The following is a 23,892-nucleotide window of genomic DNA, read 5'->3' on the forward strand; positions in this document are numbered from 1 at the left end:
TTAAAATGTTATGCAAATAGTTTACAGAAGGTTCTTAAACAAGAAAAATTGTGCAGTACAATAAAGAAGCAAGAATAATATCAGAACATTAAGTTTATTTCTCTGCATGCAAGAACACTGGATGGGAAATATATGTGTGAATCTGGTTTCTGAATTCATGGAAATGGGTTAACTTCTATTGCCAAATCCCAGCAGGTTAACAATCACTTTTCTTTACATTTTCTCCTCTTCAGTGGGAGTAGGATGGGAAGGATTGGGAAGTAGAAGTGGAAAGATTTTTTATAGACACCAGAAATAATTTATCCTCTCTTAGCTTCTGGAAGTACAGTAACGTTCCTGCTATTTTTCAGCAGATAAGTTCCATAGCTTGCTTGTACCATCTGCAGGCCTCCAGGGTATTCCCTAGAAGCCACTGTTTTGTTCCCATATTTCCTCTCCTCTGACACCTTGGCTCTCACCAGAAAGTTTCTTTGCAAGAGCTGGTAACTGTGGTGCTTGTTTAGAGGGGGAGACTAGGAGTTCTACGCATGGATGTGTTCGACAATGTACAGAAAACATTGAAGCTGTGCTTATGCACCTATTAAAATGTATAGTGGTACAGTGTGACATTAAAAAAAAGTGTTGCATTATAATCCAGAGAACTAGGTAAATCCCAAGAAATCAATTGCAAGTGGCCTCTAACATAAAAGAAAGAGTGTGTGTGCGTCTGTGTATTTTTGTGTCCTTTGCTTGCTTTCCCTCTAGACTCTCAGCTTTAGGCTCTAATGGGCCCTGGGGATTCCTCTATTGACATGTAAATTGGTTTGCCATATTATTTCAAGCAGGCCCAGTGTTATTCATCCCAGCTCTCCCTGTGCTGGGCATCCTTTTGTTTCTCCATTTCTGTTGCCAGACTCATAGATTTGCTTCTGTTGAGAGCAAGGCAAACACATCTTATGTGAGTAAGATGCTATAAATTCGTTGTTTCCTATATATTTTTGTGTAGTACAGTGGATTATGGCGTTGGCCAGAGGTAGCTAGTAGGGCCATGTTTGGATTTAAATATCCGGGATATTTTACCATTTAAGCCTCAGGAAGAACCCTTAACAGCCTAAAATAGTAATTGAAGGTTCTTTCCTCTTAAAACAAAAGACTATTCATGAGCAGGAAACTTTGTGTGGCAATTAGCAAACCATCTTAGGCTAACTTGCTGTTTTTGGGTGGTTTAGTATAAATAAATAAATAAATATTCTATTGTGCTTTTTTAAAAAATAACTTTTGTATTGAGCAGTTAAGTTAGATGGTTGCAGATTTTGTTTCTTAAAACCTGCTTATCTGTTCTTTTTGTTTGTTTGTCATCACTATTATTCTGGTCTATAACTGTTTGTAATATTTATTTTTACAAGTCACATTCCTAGACAGGAATGGGGTTTGGCAAAGATAACTTGAGAACTCCTGTCATATAGACGTTAATTGTTTTCAAATATACTAAGGAATGGTTAAATAATATATCTCATGTTGTAAGAAAACAAGCAATTATAATGCTATAAAAATATGTGTTCCATGTAAAACACAAATATTGTTTGGCTGTATTAATTATTCTAGAATAATGGAAGGATTATAACTTTTAAACACACATGGCTGTAAACTAGCAGGCTTTTTTTTTTTTTTTAGTTCTCCCAAGGAATAGAAGAGAGAAGAGCTGATTTTCTAAGCAGAACGTTGTGCTTTAAAAGTGAAAAAAAAAATGAAATCCAGACCAAATTCCAAACCATGAATTTTTCTTTAATATGCAACTTTGTAGAAAAGTAGGATAGGATCTTTTTTGTTGCTTTGCCATCCTGAAGAGATTTTCACAAATAAAACTTGAATAAGTAATTTGGTGAAAGTAGATCGAATTAAAGAAGCCATTTGCTCTACCCAAAGTATCCAGTATGTCCCTGGAGTCTCCTCAGTCATTGCTGCCAAATTGTGGAGGTTCCTTATTCTGCTGCCCAAGTGGTGCAGTTTGGTTTTAGGCAGCTTTAGGGGTGCATTGAAGCCTTTGTGGGCATCATGGGTTTTGCCTTGGCAGTATATCCTATACCAGCGGATTTCAAAGTTATTCAGGCTGCAGAACCTGTTAGTTTCCCCAGAGGAAGTGGTAAAGTGATGAGCTGCTATGAACACAAACACCCCCCCTTGTGAGAGTAGGGCTTCTGAATGTCAGCTGACTAGCCCCACTATTTCCTCTGTGCTAGAAAATGGCCATGGATGCCTCTGGATGTGTTTGAGTGAACTTTTTGTTCTTTTGCTCTTGGTCTCTCATGGAATCACATCAATTTCTTGTGGAACCCTAAGGTTCCATGGAGCATAGTTTGAAAAACCTTGGTTTTTAGCATTACTGGCAGAGGAAGCAGTTATTCAAGGGTAGGCAGGAGAGACCTCCATTGGCCTAGCCCACCTAATTCTGGAGCTTCCATCTCCTGGGCTGCTGTCCTGCTTCATCACTTCACTTCTGCCACATTCTACCTTCCCCCGCCACTTATTTTTGTATTGTATCTTCTCTCCCAACTATCTATCTGGCTCACCCCTCTTCTCATCCTTCATTCCTCCTTGTCACCACCCCAGTACAGTAGATAAAAGTTTAGGGCACTGTAATTCTGCCCTAATTTTCTAGGGCTGATTAACTGGTGTTCTTGTTCATGATGTTCTCTCACTTTCCTTAAGTCTACTGTATCCATGCCCAGTTAGATAGCAGCACAAAGTGAACTTGCTTAAGCAGAGTTGGTAGTACTTGTTAAGTAGAGTTAGTTAGTACTTGGAGAAAGGTCACCAGGGTTGTAGGCTACATTGGGAATTTGGGGGAAAAAAATCCTGGAAAAAGATATTGGTAAACCACAGCAATATTGTTGCCAAAAAAATTATATGGATGTGTCCATGCAAACTCAATGAAATTTGAGTTCGTGGTTGACTCAGAGGAGACTCTTGTGAATGTAGTTCCCAGTATACATATTTTCAAGCAGACTGCAGACATTCTCAGTCAACATCTTTGTGAGAGAGAGATGTTCTTTGTCCAGTGAATAAAGGGATTAACCCAGCCCCTCCCTCTTCCTGAGGATAGACCCAGCAGAGTAGGAGCTTAATTTTTGCTGCCACCACCTTTCACTGAATCAGTTTGGATAGCTAAAATAGCCATCATGTTACCATTGTTCTCTTTCGCGTGTCTCTATACCAAGGAAAACTCAATATTACATTAACCTACATAAAATGTCCTGTTCAGCATATTGGCATAATCTCATACTTTTGCATAGTTCTGCTTTTTACAGCCAAGTGTGGTACATGGATCATTGCTTGACTGATACTCTGCCCCTGTCACTAGAAGTCTTTCCTTGTAAATTTTTAAAATTTTAGTGGTTACTGTATCCAGATTCTTTCAAGCATGGCTTTGCAGTGATAAGAACTAGAAATATGTTTTCCTGGAAAGCATGCCAGGTATCCAGAAGGTGTCAGATGCGGCTTCACGTTTTAGAGGCAGCCTCAGAGGGAAGCATCCATCAAAGCAAAATACCCCTTTGAGACTTCACAAGCTCTACAATAAAACTTCTTGGTAATTTTCTCAACTGTTAGATCCTTAGTTTGTTTTCTTTGATGCTGGGAAACCTTTTTCGTTCACTAGATTTAACTCCTGTGGTTTTCTGTTTAACATTATTTGAAGTGATTCTTGCATTTGACTGACAGCGCTAATACTAGGAGATTAAATGCTGTAAGCTGTGGTTTGGTGACACTCATTTCTCTTTATTAGAGAATTGTATAAATGGAATGGAAGTTTTGGATAGAAGAAATCTTCCCAATTGAACTGCATGTAATGTTAGTTAATCTCTCTAACGAGTTGTTTCAGTCTAATGAGTTTCACTTCTAATGAGTTGTTTCACTTACTTGTAGAGAAATACCTTGATTGTTAACAGTAGTAAGCTGGTGTTAAGACAGAATTTCAATTGAACTGCTTTTCAAAAGAGACTTTCATTCTGATTTCATTATAACTGCTCTGGTTACAAATTTGGTAGCCATAACTAATCTGTGTTTGCACAAAGTAGTTTATCCTTAGGATATTGAACATCTTCTTAGATACAAGGGTGGCATTGCAGAATCACCTTCATCTGGAGATGGAGCCTCTGATTTTTAAAGTTGTTCAGCATGTTCCAGATTCTAGGTCATACTGAGAGCTGTATCTCTGTTCAAGTGAATGTGAGTGAAATTCCCTGTCAAACCAACTGCCTGAATATGCGGAAAGGCAGAGCTGAGTGCATATTCCCATTCTTTCCAATTTTGATCTTGCCATGCATTCAGGTGAATGTCTGAACAGGATTATAGAATGATCAAATGTAAAATGATTACATTTTGCTATGTATTTAGCATATATCTGGATTTTGGAAATACTTTGAAATAATCCCTGTTGTTCATCTTCCTAATTGCGTAAGATCGCTAAATATTACTTCATAATATACTTTTGACCTTTTTAAGGACAGAAGGAAGAGTAATTGTTTCAGACTATAACTGGTAAGGAGTTTGTTTCAGACCACATCAGGTAAGGAGTTTGTGAATGTTGACTTTGATATAGTTCTAAGCTCTGCAAATTCACTTGCTGTTATAGAACCAGGATATAATTCTTCCCTAATTATTATGATTGTTCCAATAGAAGAAAATATCTGTACTTCAGGGTTGAACTGTGGAGTTCTTAGTGTTCTCTGAGCTTGGTTGTTTGCTTGTAGATGTTACTACAATTTTTCCTTCATTTTATTTGTGCGATAGAAACATTCCTGCCAAATATGGATTACATATAAAGCTCAAGAATTCTCTGAAGCATGAGTTTCATATTTGTCTAGCATTTATGGCTACTTCAGTGGCTGCTTGTGTAAACTTGAGAAGCAAATATATTTTGGGTGAAGCATAACATCTTCTATTGAACAAGTATCAGTTGTGTGAGCTTGAAAATATATTATAATGCCATGTTGGTTCATCAGGATGGCAATAACAGGATAGAGTTAAAGAAGTTTTATCTCAGTGGCTATTTGCCCTGTGTTACAATGCAGCTGCAGGAGGAAGATGCTACTGTAGGAAGAACCTAGACACAAGTTCAAGCACGAAATGGTGTTTGCATGCCACTGGCGCTGCCATGGACAACTGTATTATCAGTAAGCTTTTAGTCTTCCTCTTGATTTCTACCCCTGGTTTGAAAGAATTTTACTGTACAATTTAGACTTACAGAGTAATTTGACTGATTAGTGAGGGACTGTATGACCATTCCCCAACTTGATGTTCTCTTGAAGTTTGGGCTGGAAAATCTAAAAACTGAAGTACAGTATATGTGGTGGACATTAGAATACTATTGAGTATTAAAAAGTTCAGAAGTTATTTTAATCACAGTTTGATTATGGTAAAAATCTTACAGGTTGAATACAATCAGCAGTAATAATCCTGCTGAATAAAATGGAACTCGCTTACAAGAAAGGTGAGGTTTGTAGACAAAATATTGTTTCTGATAAGAATTAAGGAGAGGATATGAAGAATAAACTTTTTGGAAAGTTCCAGACTCTGTAATCCCAAACCATAGTTACTCATAGATAACTACAGCTCCAGCCTCAATATGAGATCTGTATGATAATCTGTGCAAAATGCACTTCCTCTGTTTGTAATAACTTGATTTACATACTGATTTTATGGTTGTTTTCAGTGTGGTTTGGATAAGATACCCTAGAAATGTTTTGACATTAAAGAATGAGATGGTCATTCATAAAATTAATGAATAGATAGAAGTTGTGATAATATTAGAGAAAAGTTTGTTATTCTTTAAATAAATTATCATCAGTTTTCCAGCATCATTCTCATTCTTAAAATGCCAATTTTAAGAAGAACTGAAAAAGTAGGTTAGATCTATGCAGCTTGGTCAGGCTTGATCCTGTGGAAATTGATTTCAGTTCAGCAAAAATGAGTGGACCACCATTTAAATTTCCCAGTGTCCCAAATGTTGTGTCACATCAATGCATTGAGGGAGATGTCAGTGAAAGGTAATGGCTAAACTCAGCATAGGAGTCTGTGGTGTGGCAAGGGATAACAAATGATAACACATGCATGACACAAATGATGTGATTTAGTGCTTGTGTCAAGTGTCATGACATATTTTCATATTTGCCCATTTGTATAATACCATCATTATGTCATTGTGGGTTATTACTGATATCGCTGAAATCCAGTTACTGCTTGCAATTGACGATGCATACCCTATCTAAATTTTGAAATCAGTCTTTGGAAAAGGGGCTCTTAAGGAGTCCTGAGAGTCCATAGGCCAAGGAGAGTGCAGTGATAAAGAATGCAGGACTCTCCAAGAATCCAGGACCAAATTATTTTGTTATCTTGCTTAGGCCCTAGAATTCCCAGGGGCTGCCTCTTTACAGGAATAAGATCTGTTTATCAATTATCATTCTGGCCTACCTGAAAGCTGATAGAAGATGCATTTGGCAAGGCCTCAGTTCATTATGAAGAACATTTTATCCAAGTTCCTAATGAATTGTAATTTTTTCAAATATTCACTCTCTTGTTTGAATTACCCTTTCTTCCTTTCCTTGCATTTTGAAAACAAGTTAAGCAATGGATCTCTTGATTTTTATCTGTACTTAATTATGTTACTTTTTAAAAGCGTATTATTATTAATGGTAGCTGTGTTTCATGCCTTAGCTGCACCATTAAAAGAAATAAATTCATTCATTCCATTTGTATTCAGACTTTCCTCTAGGAGATCAACGTTATGTACACAGCAGGACTTCCTTAGTTTTCTTCCCAGAATAGCACCTCTGTGAGGTAAGTCAGACTGAGAAATAGTAACTCACCCCAAATCACTCAGTGAGCACCACAGTCAAGTAGGGTTTTGCTCCTAAGTCTCCTTTGTCCAAGTCCATCATCTTTGCAGCTAGCTATTTTTCTTTCTATTAAAAAGCAAAACAAAACGTAAGTCTTTCAGATCAGGGATTATTGCAACAGTGTGATCTGTTTTTATATCAGACAGTCCTTGGAACCTGAATTTTTTATGAGTAACTTTGTTTTTTTATTGGAAATCTCTCTTTCTTTCTAATAAGTGCCTATTTTAACCTAATCTGTAACCCTACAAGAACGTGACCTTCATTGTGCATGTGAGAAAATCCAGATGCTAGAATAAAGGAACTACTCAGTGTCTCCTTATATTTTAATGGAAAAAGCCCACTTGAACACTTTTTTAAAATCTTCAAAAATAACTTAATAACTAAATTCCTCTTGCCAGATATCATGGATTTGCATGATTTTTTTAAAGTAAAGTAACTTTTTGCCTCACTTTTTGTTCCTTTATGATGAACTTAAATAATTCTAATGTGTAATGTATATATTTTGGCTATTTCATATAAAAATAGAAAGCATTCCTATCTTGGCTCTCCCTATAAGCAAAAAATAGATTTGATTATATTGTCATACAATCACATTAATATTATATGGATTGGGTTGCTTCCTAGTTTTTGTGCAGAAGTTAAGGATTCAAGTCATAGATTATGTAACTTTTGTCAGTTTGTAATGTGCATGTTAAAAATACAAAAAGAAACAAACCATTTATATAATTCTTTTAGCTGGCAATTTGCCTATAATTACTTGACAGTAAACTTGACTAAACACAATGGAGAATATTTCTGCATCACGTATGAAGCTATTAGTTTATTGAATGTTTATTTCTGATGTGTGCAATCTTTACTATAGAACAAAAAGAATGTGGTTAGGCTGCTTGATTTCTCCAACTATCTTTAGGAGGCTAAGAAACAATCTTAACTGGATGTTTGACTGGTTGATTCAAAATTGATTGATTCAAAATTAATTCCATTAGTTGTAGTTTGTTGGAGTGCAGTTAAAATGTTATTTCTGATGTTAATAACATGATAAAAATCTAATATTAATATTTCTCATATTAAAATATCTCATATTAATACCCCCTCCTGTTCATGCTGAACATTTAGGAGGTCGCAAAATCAAAAATCTGTATTTCCTATCTACAACAGTTGCTGGTTAATTGCACTTGCATAACTGTTGCTAAAGCAGATATGTACGTTTAATATTAATACCACTTCTTTGCAGTGGAAATTGTGCAACTAAGTGCCCAAGCCTTTTGTTGAACTGAAGATGGCTTTATATTGGATATTGGCTCCGGGAAGCTTAGTAAGCATGTACTGGTGTATGTTATTATCTGTCAAAGCAGGAATTACAGGTCTCTGCAGTATAGTAAAGGTAGAAGTGTGAAGTTTCTGGGATAACAGACATGATGTTCTTCTGACTGTGTTCTCCTTTCTTTTCTTGCTTTTCTCCTTCTTATGCTAAGCAGCCTGGGGAGAGGATGGCAGGGATCCAAGGACAATGGCTGACTGGTGCTCTCACCTGCTCCATTACTTTCCTCATGTGTAAGACAAAAAGTCACCCCAATGAGCAAAGATCCATATGTTAAGAAAAGAGAAAAATGGAAAGATACTTCCAAACATAAAGAGCTGCAAGCAGATTTGCCTATGTTTAGCAAAGGAAGTAGCTTTCCATAAATGAACAGTAGCATGTTTGGAGAAATGTGTTGAAGTTTGGAGAGAGTTCACCAAAAATGTAGGTGGTCATATATCTTTAATAAAGTAAACTCTGTATCTAGCTTGGTGACTTCATGAAGATGTCCACACTGATATCTTGGCAAGTGTTTGGAAGTCGTGTGCCACTGCTTTCTTCTGGAATGCTTTTTCAACTGCCAAGTCTAATCTAACTGTGTAGAAATGGGATATCACAATGCAGTACAGCTTAACAACTGTTCATTTAATTAATGTTCAAAGTTACGAAGGTGCTAAAAAAGTGACTTACAACCGGTGCCTCAAGTTATGACCATTGCAGCGCCCCTGCGGTCAAGTGATCACAATCTGGGTGCTTGGCAACCAGCTCGCACTTGCAACGGTTGCAGCATCCTGGGGTCATGTGATTGCCATTTGTGACCTTCCGGCCAGCTTCAAGCAAGCAGAAGCAATGGGGAACCGTGTGATTCACTTAATGATCATGTGATTTGCTTAAGCACGTAATTCACTTAATGACCACAGTGATTCACTTAATGACCACTGCAAAAAGATCGTAAAATCGGGTACAGTCATGTGATGATTCACTTAATGACCACATAGCTTAGCAACTAAATTCCGGTCCCAATTGTGGTAGTTAAGCGAGGACTACCTGTAGCTTTTTTTAACATTTGACAGTTTTAACCCTGAAAGCTGGTCCAGAATGATACCATGATTTTTTTTTATAACTCTATTAATTTTTTAAAAAGAACAGTACAAACTTACCAAACTAACTAAAGCTAATATTAAGAATAAAAAATAAGAAAAGAAAGAAAAAAAATTGAAAAAAGAAAAATAGTAAAAAGCAAAAGTGCAGAAAAGAAAAAAACAACAAAAAAGAATTGACTTCCGACCCATCTCACAACATATATGTAAAAATATATATCAAATTCTTGCTGTAAATTTATTGCATAACTTTCATTATTTCTATTAACCCATATTATTTCTAATCATCAAACCTATACAACATAATTTCATTTTTGTATATTCCACAAAAAGTAAAAAAAACCAGTGCTAAAATTACTCAATGTCTTATCTCAAATCAATTTTGCCATCTTGGCCAACTCCATCAACCTCACAAACCATTCTTTCACTATAGATAATATCTTTTCTTTCCACCTCTATGCATTTAAAAACCTTGCTGCTCTTATCATATATAGAAAATAAAATTATAAATAATATCATATCCTTCCACCTTTATACATATAAAAATCTTACTACTATTGTCATATATAAGAACAAAAATTCCATAGATTTAATAACAAATATATTCTAACCTTAGTGAATTTTATACCAAAATCCTTAAAACATTATCATTCAGTCCTGGTCATAAAAACAAATCCCATTAATAACTACCGAGAGCCTCAACATATATGTTAACCATAGTCCAATAAATTCACTTTGTACACCTTCTGTTTACTTTTAAAAAGCTTAAACTTTAGTCCTTTCTTATAATGTCCCACCTGTTGGTTCCCCATCATTGTCTTGTCTTCTCCCAGAAACATCTCCAATATTTTCTCCTCTTCTCTTCCCAGGAACGCCCTCACTGATGCAGTACATTCCTTTTGCAAATCCAAAGTAAAAAATCTTTCCAGATCACTCTTCTTCATTATTTGTATGTCCCCTTTGAACATTTTGACATCAATTGCTTTCATTTGTAATTCCATTCTGACATCTTTTTCCATATCCTCCCTTGGCCATTTTAAGTCCATATTTAAATCCACAACTTCTTTATTCATTTTACCTTCATAATCCAATTTTTTGAGCTCCAATTCCACATTTGGTTCAGACTCCACCTTTTTTCCAGAGTTAATCCTCTTATCCACTTTTTCCTCTATCTTCTTTTCAAGGGACTTAAATCTCACTCCTAGTTCATCAAACATTGACTGGAGTAGACTTAAAGGAATTATTTTATCTTCTAGCAGCTGCTCTAAGGGGACTCTTTTAGCCATTTCTTCTTCTTCTTTTCCTTTCTGTTTAGACAAATAAAATGTATAGCCAGATATAGTTAATTACAAGCAAAAGTTAACTGCAGTTCACTCCCTCTAGTGCCTTTCAAGCTGGAGTTGCAGGCGCATGTGCTCACTTCAAAGGGATCACACAGGAATCAAATTATAGTCTAGCTCTATTTCTAAAGCCCCACCAATCAGCAGGCAGAATTGAATAAAACAAGAAACTTTCCCATAGAAAAAACAAACCTCGTTGCTGCAGATGGAATTTCATGAAAAAATAAACTTTTAACAAATAAATCTTTCTTTTTCACTGTAAGTAAATTTTAAGTCTCTTTTAAATTCCACTTTTCCTCCAGCTTTTTGCGAATTAATCAGCTTAATTTAAAACTCTATTTCTTCATTTAAAAATACAGTCTCAAAAATAAGGATAAGCCCCAAGAGGTTTATGTACATGTTGTGAAGGAAAGTCTCTCTTAAAATGAAAAATAGTTATAAGCCAAAGTGTTTAAGAAATGAGAATCGGTTGGGTCTAGTGTCCTTTAAAAGCTGCACCGCAGTAGTGAACGGAGATGGTTCCTCCGCCTCCCAGCGGTTCCCCTTCCTCCCAGCTGTTCGACTCGAGCCGTTCGCAGAGGCTTCAGTCTCCGCGATTAGCTTTCAAGGAATGGCTGTCAGGAGACCAAATGGGTTGATTTCCTCACATCCGCCTTTATCTGGAGCAAGTTGGGTGGCCAGCGCTTGCTGCCAGCCACCATTCTTGCTGTGGTGTCTGTCGTGGAGAGGTGTCTGAGCTGCCATGTTCCCACCATAAGTCCCAGAACGATGCCATGATTGATGATGCTGAAGGCCGCTGAAAGATCAGGAAGGGCCAAGGTGGATGTACCACCCCCATTCTAGTCCCACCAAAAGTAATCTACAAGTGCAATCAATGCCTCCTTAGTACTATATCCCAGTCTGAAATCTGAATGAAAAGGATCCAGATAATCCATTTTCCCCAGGGCCCTCTGGAACTGCAAACCAACGGTCGTCTTAACAACACTGCACAACATTAACATTGTGCAGAATCTTACAAATTCATCTCATCTGAAAATCATGCCATGCATTGTCAAAGGAATATTATATGTTGCTTCTCATGTAGTATTTTGTAAAATTGCTCTCATTCTTCATTAAACTGGTAGTAATTAAAAAAACTATTCACAATAAACACTGTGGTCAGGACCTCACAAGTAACTTCCAGTGTGCCCAACACTTTTATCCAAGGTATGTTACTGTGGGCGTGGTGGAAACACAGCAGATTCCTGTGCTGTGTCACCAACTCCTTTTAAAATTTCTCAATAAAGCAACTCTAGCTCAGTGTAACACTTGCTTCCCCAGCCTGGCAATGTCCAGATGTTTTGGGACTTCAACCCCGAGAATTCACAGCTTATATTCTAGTCAAGCTGGCTGGAAACCTGGGAGATGTAGTTCCGATGTAGGCACTTAGAAACCACTAGCTTAGCAAAGGCTGCTTTGCGATGAAGATGATTCCAGCTTCATTCTGTGGTATGTATAAAGTGATGGGAAGAACCCACTGTTCCTTGAGATTCCAGTCAGTTTTGACTCCTTGGTTTCAAAAAGGAATTCCATAGGATATGGAGGATTCCTGTTGAAAATAATTTGGGATTAGTTGTGTAATTGTTTAGTTGTTGGTTGGTAAAATGTCATTTTGTTTATAATATTTTTTTTTTTTTTTACAAAAACAGTTTGACAAATTGTTTTGGGAAGAATGATTAATTTAAAATCTGCTTTGAAGATAATCTAAATAATTTGGCACAGTGTATTTGCTTTCAGGGGTACACCATTCAATTACTACATTGGCTAGCTGATGCTGCATAAAGCATCTAACTGGAGAAACATAATGTTTTGTAAAAAAAGAAAAAGAAAGAAAAAAGAAATCCTTAACATTGAAAAATTAGGCAACAAATAGCTCTAAAAAATATTTATTTTCTTGGCAGCACTGGTTATTTTATTCTATAATGATTGATGTTTGCATATGATAAAAGCAGGTTTATTAAGAACGTATTCTTGAAGGTTTATTATTGCGAGAGGGCAGGCTGCTGTCTGTAGTGCCTTGTTGGTCTAGCATGCAGTAATAATTCTTAACCAGCCACTCTGTACTGAATTTTGGGAAGCTTCAGCCAAGGTTGAGCCACCTAAAAAAGGATGCCTAAGAATTATGGCACAGTGTGTTGTATGAGCCCAACCAGTGTGATTTGCAAACCCTAGTTTATGACTTAGTGTGTTGTGTAAACTCAGGCAGCTGTGGCTTAGTCACTTAATCATGGTTAGGTGCACTATATCTTAGGTTTATGTGTGAATCTGCTCATTGGGAGATACTATCACAGATCTTTTGAAAAATGTCTAGTTTACTCGTGCAGATTACAGCTGTATCTCATTTAACTCTGTTGATCCTCATACATATTGTAGTTTATTACAGGTAGTCCTCGTTTAGCGACTGCCTCAGATAGCAACCATTCGCAGTTACGATGGTGATGAAAAAATAACTTTGCAACCAATTGTCGCATTTACAACCTTCAGAGGTCTGTAAAGCAAAGGAAGCTGAAGTAAGATCATAAGCACAGTTGTGGTTTCACTTAGCGACCACTTCACTTAGCAGTCGAGTTGCTGGTCCCATGTGTGGTCACTTAACAAGGACTACCTGTACATTTTAACAAGAACATTTGCCATGAACTTCGATTGTGCTTTTACCAACTTCTAAATGGTTGTAGTCTAATGAGTACATAAAAGGCTGATGTGCACTTCCTGCTTGCCCCAATGTGAGAGAACAGGCCAGCTCCTGTCTTGGAAGGGCAGGAACAGATGATGTTGCCCTCATCTCATCCCTAACCTGATGGGAAGGAACCTCCACCTGAGCTTTCTTGCTCCACATCAAGCATAGTGTTTTTTTCCCTCTGCTGGCAGGCAAGGCTATCCAGTTTGCCTGCTGCACTTCATTCTGTCTTGCACAGCTCTGATCAAGTTGGCTGGTGGGTGCTCTGATGAGTCTTTCTCACCCACTCTCTTCCTTCGACATCTCATCCTGGACTGCTGGGCTGCCTACTTTTTAAAAATAGGTTCAACAGGAGCAGTGAAATGCTGGCCATTGTTTTGTTTTTAATTAGAGAAACTGATAAGAGTTCTGCTAGGATTCTCCTTCTAGTCCAAGTGGCAGGAAGAACTGACATTTTTTCCTACCGGCTCTCAAAGGGGCCACCTCACAGACCGGAAAGCAGTTGATGTTTGCTTTCCATGCGAGGGGGAAAAGGGAAAAGAAACAGAGAAATCCACCAGTTGGGGCCCAAGTTAATTGCCATCCAGACAGGACACCTGACCATCATGGTGGCTTAAGTGGTAAAAGGGGTTAAAGTCCAAACGTTTTCTTCATTTCCAGCTAGTTTACACACAGGAGACAAGCAGTTAAAGGCTTTCTTGCAAAAAAGCTCAAAGTATCCAGTTACATAAAATTTGGTTCATGGTAGGCATTCATTGTTTAAAAGTACTAGAAACTGCCAATTGCTAACTTATCTCTGAAGCAGCCTAGCATTGTTTGCTTTGGATATCTTTTTTTGTTTTGTTTTTGTACTCTTCCACTGTAGGGCAGCAGAGAATGAGTCATCCAGGACTGTTCTTGGAATTCATTATTTAGAAGTGTATTTCAACTTTGCCTCATTGCTATGGGTCTGAAATTCTCATCTGTTTTGTCAGCTACATATAAAGCCTCTTTGGAAGGGAACATACTCCCTGGTGGTTCATGGACACATCTGTATAGTTCCCTCGGCAACAGTATGAGAGTGGTTTACCACTGGCTTTTTCTGAGATGTTTTGCCAACTTCCCAGTCCAGCCTATAACCCTGGGATTTCCACGGGGATCCCCATTCAAGTATTAACCAGATCCAACCCTGCTTACCTTTTTGAGATCAGCCAAGGTTGGCTAGGTACCCCAGTAGTATTCCCATAAGCAACTGTTTGGAAAGAAGGGTGACTGTTGTCTTAAGATGCTGCCTTCTCAACTAAGCTTGTTAGGGAGGAGATGGGCCAAATTCTTCCCCTTCCTTTCCTTTGAGGGGAATGGCAGGGAAATTGGTGATCTCTGAGCGGTCATGGCACCCTGGGGTCTTCAGGTGCAGAGAGTCAGGGAGATGTTCTTAAGGGAAATAGGCAAGAACCATTATATAAACAAAGAGGGCTGAAATATTCTTAAGACCTGGGAAAAAAGATAGTATTCAGAAGAGACTTAGGTAGGCACTTCCCTGATTTACTGGGATATAAGAGGGAGGGGAAGTAAAATACAATCAGACTTGCAAGATTCTGTTATAGCCTATCTCAAAGTATAGCTCTAATCTTCCTGTGGTATCAGTTTCCTGATCTGGTCTGTCTCGTAGGGCTGACACCAGGCCCTATATAAATAGGGAGAGAAAGGAAGGAAAGAGAAAGTGGCTTTATATTTCCATCCCTCCAAAGCAAGGATGGATAAATTTAATTAATAATTCTAGTACTGAAGAAGTCTCAGCTGATATCCATATAAAATGTGGCTTATTGAAATGGCTCCCCCCCAATACAGAGAGGTGTCATCTTTGACTCTCAATAGGATAGGATGCCCCTAGTATGGCTGGTGCACAATTTGGGGGTCCTCCTGGACTCATGTCTCCTGTTTGGGAGCGGGTGGCAGCCAAAGCTAGGTGGCCTTTACACAGATCCATCTCGTGCACCAGTTGCACCTATTCCTGGACCAGCGGCCTTGCTCACAGTCATTCATGCCTTGGTTACTTCCCGGCTGCATTACTGCAGTGTGTTCTACATGGGGATGCCCTTGAAGACCATCTGGAAGTTGCAACTGGTCCAAAATGCAGTGGTGCACACAGTTTTGAGCACCCCTTGGTTTGCCCATATTGCACCCAAATGCATATTGCTGCATGAGTTCTGCTGGCTTCCACTTCCTTTCCAGGTGCAATTCAGGGTGCTGGTTATCACCTTTAAAGCCCTGCATGAGATGGGGTCAGCCTCTTTGTGGGACCATCTCTCCCAGAGGGTATCTGCCCACTCCACTAGGTTGGATAGGATGGGCACACTTCCAGGTCCCTTCTCTTAAATGTCAACTAGCAGGACAGGACCTAGAAGCGTGCCTTCTCAGTAGTGGCCCCTGCCTTGTGGAACACCCTCCCTCATGAGATCTGGCAGGCCCCCATCCTTCTAGCCTTCCAGAAGGCCTTAAAAACCTGGCTTTTCCCCCAGGTGAGGCTGGAGCCCAGTGATTGTGATGTTTACGTATTGGAGAGTGCTTTTTTAGGGCACCAGGAACTCTTTTTGGATGCTGGTTTTTATTATTCCTTTTGTATTTTGATCACTGTTGGCTAAGCTGCCCAGAGTTATGTTGTATACAGTAAGTCTTTTAAACAAATAAATAAATGTAAATGATAAGAGATTCAGTCAGCAGAACATGCAAGAAGAAAGGTTGGAGTGTGAGGGCATCCTGAATCCTGACTTCTGCAGTCACTTTGTCATTTCTTCCTTTTCTAAATGTTTGTGAAGCCCTGAAATTAATTACTCCATTTCTGGCTTATAGCATGTAATTGACAGGACTTGGGTCTTGTGCATGTGCTGCATGATGGGGAATTCCATTCCCAATGGCCATTGTACCTTGGAAAGCCCTAAATCCTCATTTCCTCTCTTCATGTAATATCGTTGGGTACAGCTTCTACGCTAATCCCCATAACAACCCCTCCCTTCTTGCCAGTTCCGGCTCTTCAACTACTGTACATTTATCTGGTGGCTGCATCTTGGCTCCCCTTGGCGGACAGTTTGAGACAGCCAGTAGATGGCAGCAAAGAGATGCAAAACCCCTTTTCTTTGCTGCCACCTAGTGGTTGACCAATAGTTAAAAATACATATATTTTTTTAAGTTCATCAGTTAAAGGTACACAGGTAGTCCCCAGTTTAAGAATGAGTTCTGTTCCCAAGGTCTCTCCTGAAGTCGAATTTGTATGTAAGCTGGAACAGTATTATTGTATAATACTGTATAAGTAGTATTGTGTAATGAACTCGAACCATTGTGTATTTAACTCAAATCATTGTGTAGTTAACTTGAATTTTGCTATAGTAGGTTCTGTTCTTAACTATGAGTCATCTGTAACCTGGATGTTCTTAACCGCAGGACTACCTGTAATGGGAAAGAAAAGAGTAATCAGAGTATGTGCCATTTGGAGGGGGAGGTTTGATGTACTGGATGAAGTTGGTCAGGGCTGGAATTTTATCTGAGAAAACTACCAGTCAGGGGCCTTGGAATGTTGTGGGTTGTATGAGCATCAGTGCAACATGGACCTGTTCTGGATGTTTGGTGAAGGCACACTGTGGCAGCAGCAAGATTTAGAATGGCAAGATTTCCTGCTGGCTTCTGGATGGAAGGGGATATGGATGGATGTAGCTTTTGAATGTGTTAATAAGCCTCTGTAATAAAGCATCCTCTCCCTTTTTCAAAGGTGACTGACATTATTGAGTTTCCATATTACTGTTTCCTCTTGAGGTTTTTAAAAAAAACAGACTTGCTTACTTTTTTCCCTTTAGTTTGGAACTTTTCCTAGTTCAAACCCCCAAATATCATTAGCAGAAGATTTGCAGACACAGACAGATGTAAGCTGCCAACAATAAGATGAAAAAAAAAATTAATGTAAGGAAACTAGCCAGCTTAGAAGAGGGAAAGACAGGCAATCTTTTTACTATTTTGTGGGATACACAAATGCAAAATTTAAAAATATCCTTTATCCTTTGATGGCTTTGTAACGCTTCCTGGAAGAATGTTTGATTTGGATCAGGATTATGGATTTCACTTACCTGCTATTGGAAACAGTTGTTGTCTCTAAGAATATGTCAGTGAGACCAAGAACATTTTCTTGTAGCAAATAAATGATGGGAGATTGATAATGAATGTAGGATATGTGTATGAAGCATATATATGACCATTCTTCTGAAAAAGAGATATACCTAGGAATCATCAGAAGTTGCCTTCATATGTTCATATGGACCTGTGGTAATGAGGATCATACGTATGGCATGCATGTGAATTTCCTATTACATGTGATTCTTGCCCTCCTGTGGATAATGTCTTTGTCTTAAGGTGTTGCTTCAGTCTGGAATACTCATATCTCTGTATGGCAAGCTTATAAGAAGCCTGTTCACCTGTGACAAAGCCTATTTTGTGACCATTTTTTTAGTGTTCCCACCACGAAAGAAAAACAGTCCCAGAAAGTTTTAAGAGCTGTATAATGTCAGGGAAAAAAGTTCTACCTTAACATGTTTGCTTGCCTTTTTTTTTTTTTTTTTTGCTAGTTTGTTATTAAAAAGAGGTGCTTTCCCCCCTTCTTTAAGAAGAGGAATATAAAAAATGTGATCCATTCATTCTGAATTGGTACAGGCTGTTCTCTCATTTTCATTCTGTGCATGGGCAATCTGGACCTCAAATGTTCCACCAAAGAAACTGGCATTCTTGTCAATTGGAAAGGACAACTTTTGCTCTGAGTTAAGAATGTGCTTCCACATGGCTTCCACTGGCATACACAAATAGGTTGGAGAGGTGGTTTACAGTCTCTTGTGTGAAGGATCCTCCAGTGGTTTTTTGCTCTTTAATGCTCTGCTCCTGAAGAATGAGGTCCGACAGTTAGAAGACGCATAGAGCGCCGAGCTGTTCAAAGCACAGTCGAGGTCGGGTTTATGATACACTTAACAATCATGAGATTACAGCTGGAAGAAATTTGGACATGGGTGACTGGTGGACACGCACACACACTGGAGGTAGTATTTTGTGAAAGTGAGCACCTCGGTAAGAGAATAAGATGTAGTGCTGCTGTCTTTTAACAGAAAGGCTGTGAAGAGATGTCAGGCTTGCAAATGGGCATCCTGAAAGGACTAGAAAATAGAGGTTGGTCACCAAAAAGTGCCAGGTCTGCGTTCTGTTGAGGTTGTCATATACTACTCTGGATGTACTCTAATGACTGCAGTTCTTATTAAATGTGTGAATGGCTGATGGATGGATAAAAAATGTACCTCCTCCCCATCTTTTTGGTTGTGTTCATCTACTAGCTTTGTAATCTTTGCCATTTCTTCCTCCTTTTCAGAATTTTTTTGGGAAGGAATTGCTGCTGCTGCTGCTTTCTTTTCTTTACAAGATGTGTCTGACTGTGTATTTTGTTACCCCCTCCAGCCGCTCCAATCCACAGATGCAGAAGATGGCTTAGCAACAGATCAACCTTCTCCCATGCTGGGGTCCCTCTGTGCCTGGCAGTTGGACTGATGTGAATCTTTTGTTTTGGACTGAAGAAGCTTGTTCCCAAAGCCATTCTTTCCTAATTCATGAGCCAGCAGGATGTGGTCGCCGTCCTTTCAGAACGCCTTCTCATAGCTGCATACAAAGGGCAAGTGGATAATGTGGTGCAGCTTATCAACAAGGGTGCCAAGGTAGCTGTTACCAAGGTAACAAGAGAAAAAACTCCTTACAAATTCACTGAGAGCTAACCTCACTCCCAAAGCATTTTTTTTTTTTTTTTGGTGATAAATGTCTTCTGGCCTTTGAAAGTGTAATTGTTCCAGAGACTGGTATGGATAAATGTGGTGTGTGTGTGTGTGTGTGTGTGTGTGTGTGTTCTGCAGTTGCATTTAGGTGTCAAATAATTTCCCTTCTCTTCTGCTGTTTTTCTTCCTCTGAAAAGGGAAGAAGCAAAAAGCTTCAGCTAATAAATGTGCAGAGTTTTCAAAGCAGATTTTGCATTTGCATTGCCAAGACTGATTGCTGTAAAGAAACAGGGAATAATATCAAACCAAAGTCCTTTTAGGCTTCCTGAATTGCGGAATGGAGGTAGGGTGAATGTACTTCAGAAGGAGGAAAGCATTTTTTGGGGAACAAGTAAATGTTATGCCATGTATTTTGTATTTTCAAATGGCTAAGAACATGTTGAATGCTTCTAGTGTATGTTTTGCCCATTCTATTAGTTTCTCAAAGTGAAGATTTTAAAGCAGTGAATTGGACTTGCAAAACCTTGAACTAGTCTGTTGAGTGGTTCCAAGCTCTATCAAAATTTAGCTTCAGATGAGATTTTTGCAACTGTGAAGCTTAAAAATGGGAGAATGCTAAAAAAAAAACAAAAAAAGCAAAAAGCCCCCAAGCCCCCAAGCCCCCAAACCCCCAGATGTTTCCATCTCTAGGGAGAAAGCTTTTTGCTTTGATGTTGTTCTGGAGCCAAGGAGACAGAACTGGTGAGCAATTCCTTGCTAACTTGTCTTCTTTCTGCCAGGATCTAATCATGTAAACTGGGAAAGGTAGCCGTGATCTGACTTAAATGCAGGGCTTCTGTACTGTACTCTAGATACCACAATGGTCAGGGAAAGACTGAAGAGGAATGCAACGTTGCACGTAGTTTCTTCCTCTGAGCGAAACAATTCTGAGTTATTTAGATCTGGGAATCTGAAATTCTGACCACGGTGACAGTCTTATCACCATAAAAAAAGAGAAGATCTGATGGTGCTTTCAGAATGGCTCACTTGTCTATAAATTTAAGAATAAATGACTACCACTATCTGCTGTTGCAGCTCCCATTAAAGGAGAAGAAATTATTTTCCTCTATCTTCTTGTGTTTCTTCACCTTGTTTCCTTCTTTTACTTATATATGTGTATTCTACTTCTTTTGATAATTTATTGGAATTGGTGCATCACACCTTAAATTTGTAGACATTAAAATATTAGATATATATCTAAAAATGAAAAGTATAAATAATAAAATAAATAATAAAAAATAAACACACAAAAATATGTTTGTATTCCTCAGTATTATATAAATAAACTTATCAGGAAGAGATGATTGACTACAGCTCGTTGTTAAGTGTACATGTTTTGCACTAAATGTACGTTTGCCTTGGAAATGACATTCTAAGTGAAAGTTGGGGGGGGTGTCTGTCTTATTTTAGGAAAGTAAAATGAGCTGTATGGTGGTTCTAGAATGGGTTTCCAGACAGAACATATCACAGCTCTTTGAAATAACTGCATTAAGCATTCTTTGCATTTGAGCTCAGTTGAAATTTTAAAATGTAACTTTTAAAGCCTTCAGTGTCCTGGAATTGTTTGGAATAGTGGCTGGATCCTGGCGTAGACACATTTGCATTTGTTGCTTTCATTGCAGTTAGTTCTGTGTTCCAGTAAGAACCAATTACAGTAATTTTAAGAAGTGCAGTGCATATTTTGCTCATACATAATTTATACCCATACAAGATTCAAGGTGCCAGCTTGCCCAATCACCATAGTTGCAAAGCTGAAAAGAAAAAGGCAGAACAGTTGGTCTCCATCAATATTTGGCAGGGGATGCCGTGAACAGTGAAAACGGGTAATTGCTGTAGTCCTGTTTCAAAACAGGATAATCTTTTAGATTTTCTGCTTTGTGTGCTATTCAGCTCAGTTGAGAAGAGACAAAACTATCAGTGAGATTAGTATGTTCCTAGACATGGGAAAGAAAGGGTAGCATGCCATGTACCCAATTTATTTTAGCTCTAGGCAGTTGTCTTATGATCAGGGATGCTAAAAGCTGAAACTTAAGAGTACAGGTAGTCCTCACTTAATGACTGTTTGTTTAGCGATGGGTCAAAGTTACAACGGCCTCGGAAAAAGTGCTTTATGATCTGTACTTGCACTTACAACTATCGCAAGCTATCGCACTCCCCTGCAGTCATGTGATCGTGATTTGTGAACTTTTTTACTACAGTCAAGTGAATCACTGTGGTCGTTAACGGAATCACATGGTCGTTAACTGAATTCTGGCAAAAAAAGTCCATTGGGGAAGCTGGATTCACTTTATGACCATGTGATTCGCTTAGTGACCATCATAAAAATGGTTGTAAAATTGGGTCCAGTCACATGGTGACTCACTTAACGATTGTTCTGCTTAACAACCAATTTTACAGTCCCTATTGTGGTCATTAAGCAAGAACTACCTGTATCTCTGGAGCAGTGTTTTGCAAAGTTGGCAACTTTAAGGTGTATGGACTTCAACTCCCAGAATTCCCTAGCCAGCATGTTGGCTGGGGAATTCTGGGAGTTGAAGTCCACACACTTTAAAGTTGCCAAGCTTGCAAAACACTGCTCTAGAGTGTCCTTGAATGGCAACATCTAAAACTCTGTGTTTGATATATAAGGTCTGTATCAAAAAACAGTGTTGCATGGTATTGGATTTCTCTGAAATTGTGCTACAGTTGTGCTTTCCTTTCTCCGTGCTGGGTCTAATGGCAGTCAGGACAGTCAATGCAAATCCTGTGATTACTTTATTTCTCTCTAGGCCTCCCCCATTGCTAAAATAATACTGTACATTGAAGCAACAACCACATCAGGGTTCTTTGCATTGCAAACCAACCATTTTTGTAACTTATGTACATTGTACCAAACAGAGAAAGGGAATCTCTAAGGCTCCAAAGGAGCTATTATATAAAAAGGAGACTGGGAAATAATTTGATTTGATTTTATCTGGTGATCTAAATGGCAGTTACTTTGTGAAAAGCTATTTTGTGCTGAATTTGAAAATGTTTTTGTTTCTGTGGGAGTGAATTCAGTTTGCATGGACTTCTTTGTTTACTTTCCACGGCAGCAGCCAAATGCCCTTTTGTAAATATGGTGATTCCAGGAGCAAGGGTGATATTCCATAGGATTAATATAAATAAACAAAAACAGCCTAAAACCCCATTTAGTACTTTTTATTTAGTATTAGTATAAAGTATCTTTTACCCAAGATAGATCAGATACATCAGACACATTTCTAGTGGAACTGTATTAGACTATTTTTGTCCTTTAAGTAGCAAACTTGTGTTCTTCTATCAGTTCCTCTTAAAACTGCCCTAGGAAAGAACATAAGAATTGGCCTGCTGGATCAGGTCAAGGCCCATCTTAATCAAGCATTTTGTTTCTTACAGTGACCAACCAGATCTTTCTAGGGTGCTTATAAGCAAGAGATGGAGACATCTTTTCCTGCCTGATGTTCTCTTGCAACTCTGGCCCAAAATCACTCAATGAATTTCCATGGCTGAGAGGGGTCTTGAACCTGGATCTCCCCAGTCCTAGTGCAACACTATAACCACCACACCATCCACAAGTCTTTGGCCATCCCCATATCTTTGTGGTAATGAATTACACAGGTTAGTTATGTGCTGGGAGAAGTATTTCCTTTTTCTCTGTTCAAATCTCCTGCCTGTAAGCTTCACTGAATGACCTAATGATCAGTCCTGATATTTTGAGAGGTTGAAAAATTCCCTGTCTGCACACTCTATGCTATGCATGAGTTTATATAACTCAATTATTTCCCTTTGTTATCATCTTTTTTCTAATCTAAATAGTCCCAAATAATCTAATCTTTCTTCTAAGGGAAGTGTTTGAGCCCCCTGGTCTTTTGGTTGCCCTCATTTATACCTTTTTCAACTCTGTTCTATCCTTTTTCCAATGTGGCAACCAGTTTTTCCTTAACACAGTGAGAACTGGAGAAAGGGAGAGCTTTCATTACTCAAGGACCCCTAGGAGCTTTGATAGGTCTGCTAATATTTTAATTAGGTCAGTGTGCCAATTGTTGAGCAGAGTGCAGCAATACTCCTGTTGTGCAGAGCGCAGCAATACTTCCAGGAAAGTGTGCCCAGGAAAAATACACATCAGCATGAAAGATTTACAAAATGCAATGTCCATATCTTGTTCTCCAAAGAAATCCAGCCAGAAAATATATACTAACTGGTGTTTATTGATAAAAAACACAAAACTCCATAAAATACAAGTTTCATACAAAATATAGGAAAAAACACATCTTCTCATGTATTTTAGCATCCAAGACTTATCTGCTACACAAGTTTAACAAAGTCTCTAGCCAAAAACTCTCAGAGAAGAGGTACACTACTTGGTTATTAGTTACAACTACATAACCCATAAAAACTGACTACGTGGTGGCTAAAACTCTACTGAGAGGCTAGACGTATAATCCTCCCATTATATTGCCAGTATATACCCCCCCACTGGGTAACTAGCATACACACACCAATAGGTGGCAGTAAATAGCAGTATACGTGCAAACTAAAACACTAAACTAAGTCACACGGTTTACTTAGCCATAACAATACTGTTTTGCAGATGACGAGATGAATCCTTCCCATGAGAAAATCCTAACACCAATCACTTCTCTTAGGGAGCATCTTACTACTCAGGGGGTCTCTGATTTCAATATAAGGTACCATTCCCTGCCCTCAAAAGTACACATGGTATTACCCTTGTTCTGCCCCAGCCTGGATGT

General features: G+C 38.5%; 1 protein-coding gene across 10 annotated transcripts in view; it reads left to right on the forward strand.

Annotated features, from left to right (window-relative positions):
• The window catches only part of ANKRD6 (ankyrin repeat domain 6), an 87,107-nt gene that overhangs the window by 22,122 nt on the left and 41,093 nt on the right, over positions 1-23,892 (forward strand). For 7 of the 10 annotated variants that reach the window (XM_025174255.2, XM_088138461.1, XM_088138454.1 and 4 more), the window contains exon 2: positions 18,795-19,063. The exons of the other annotated variants lie outside the window; for them this stretch is intronic. In XM_025174255.2, coding sequence (XP_025030023.1) covers positions 18,944-19,063 — 120 coding nt within the window. In that variant the 5' untranslated portion in view covers positions 18,795-18,943. The remainder of the gene's footprint in view (positions 1-18,794; positions 19,064-23,892) is intronic. 10 annotated transcript variants of the gene reach the window in all.

Source organism: Python bivittatus, unplaced genomic scaffold (genome assembly GCF_059951505.1).
Source record: "Python bivittatus isolate LINGU-HERP-01145 unplaced genomic scaffold, Pbiv_v1 ctg000020_np1212, whole genome shotgun sequence".
Lineage (NCBI taxonomy): Eukaryota > Metazoa > Chordata > Lepidosauria > Squamata > Pythonidae > Python > Python bivittatus.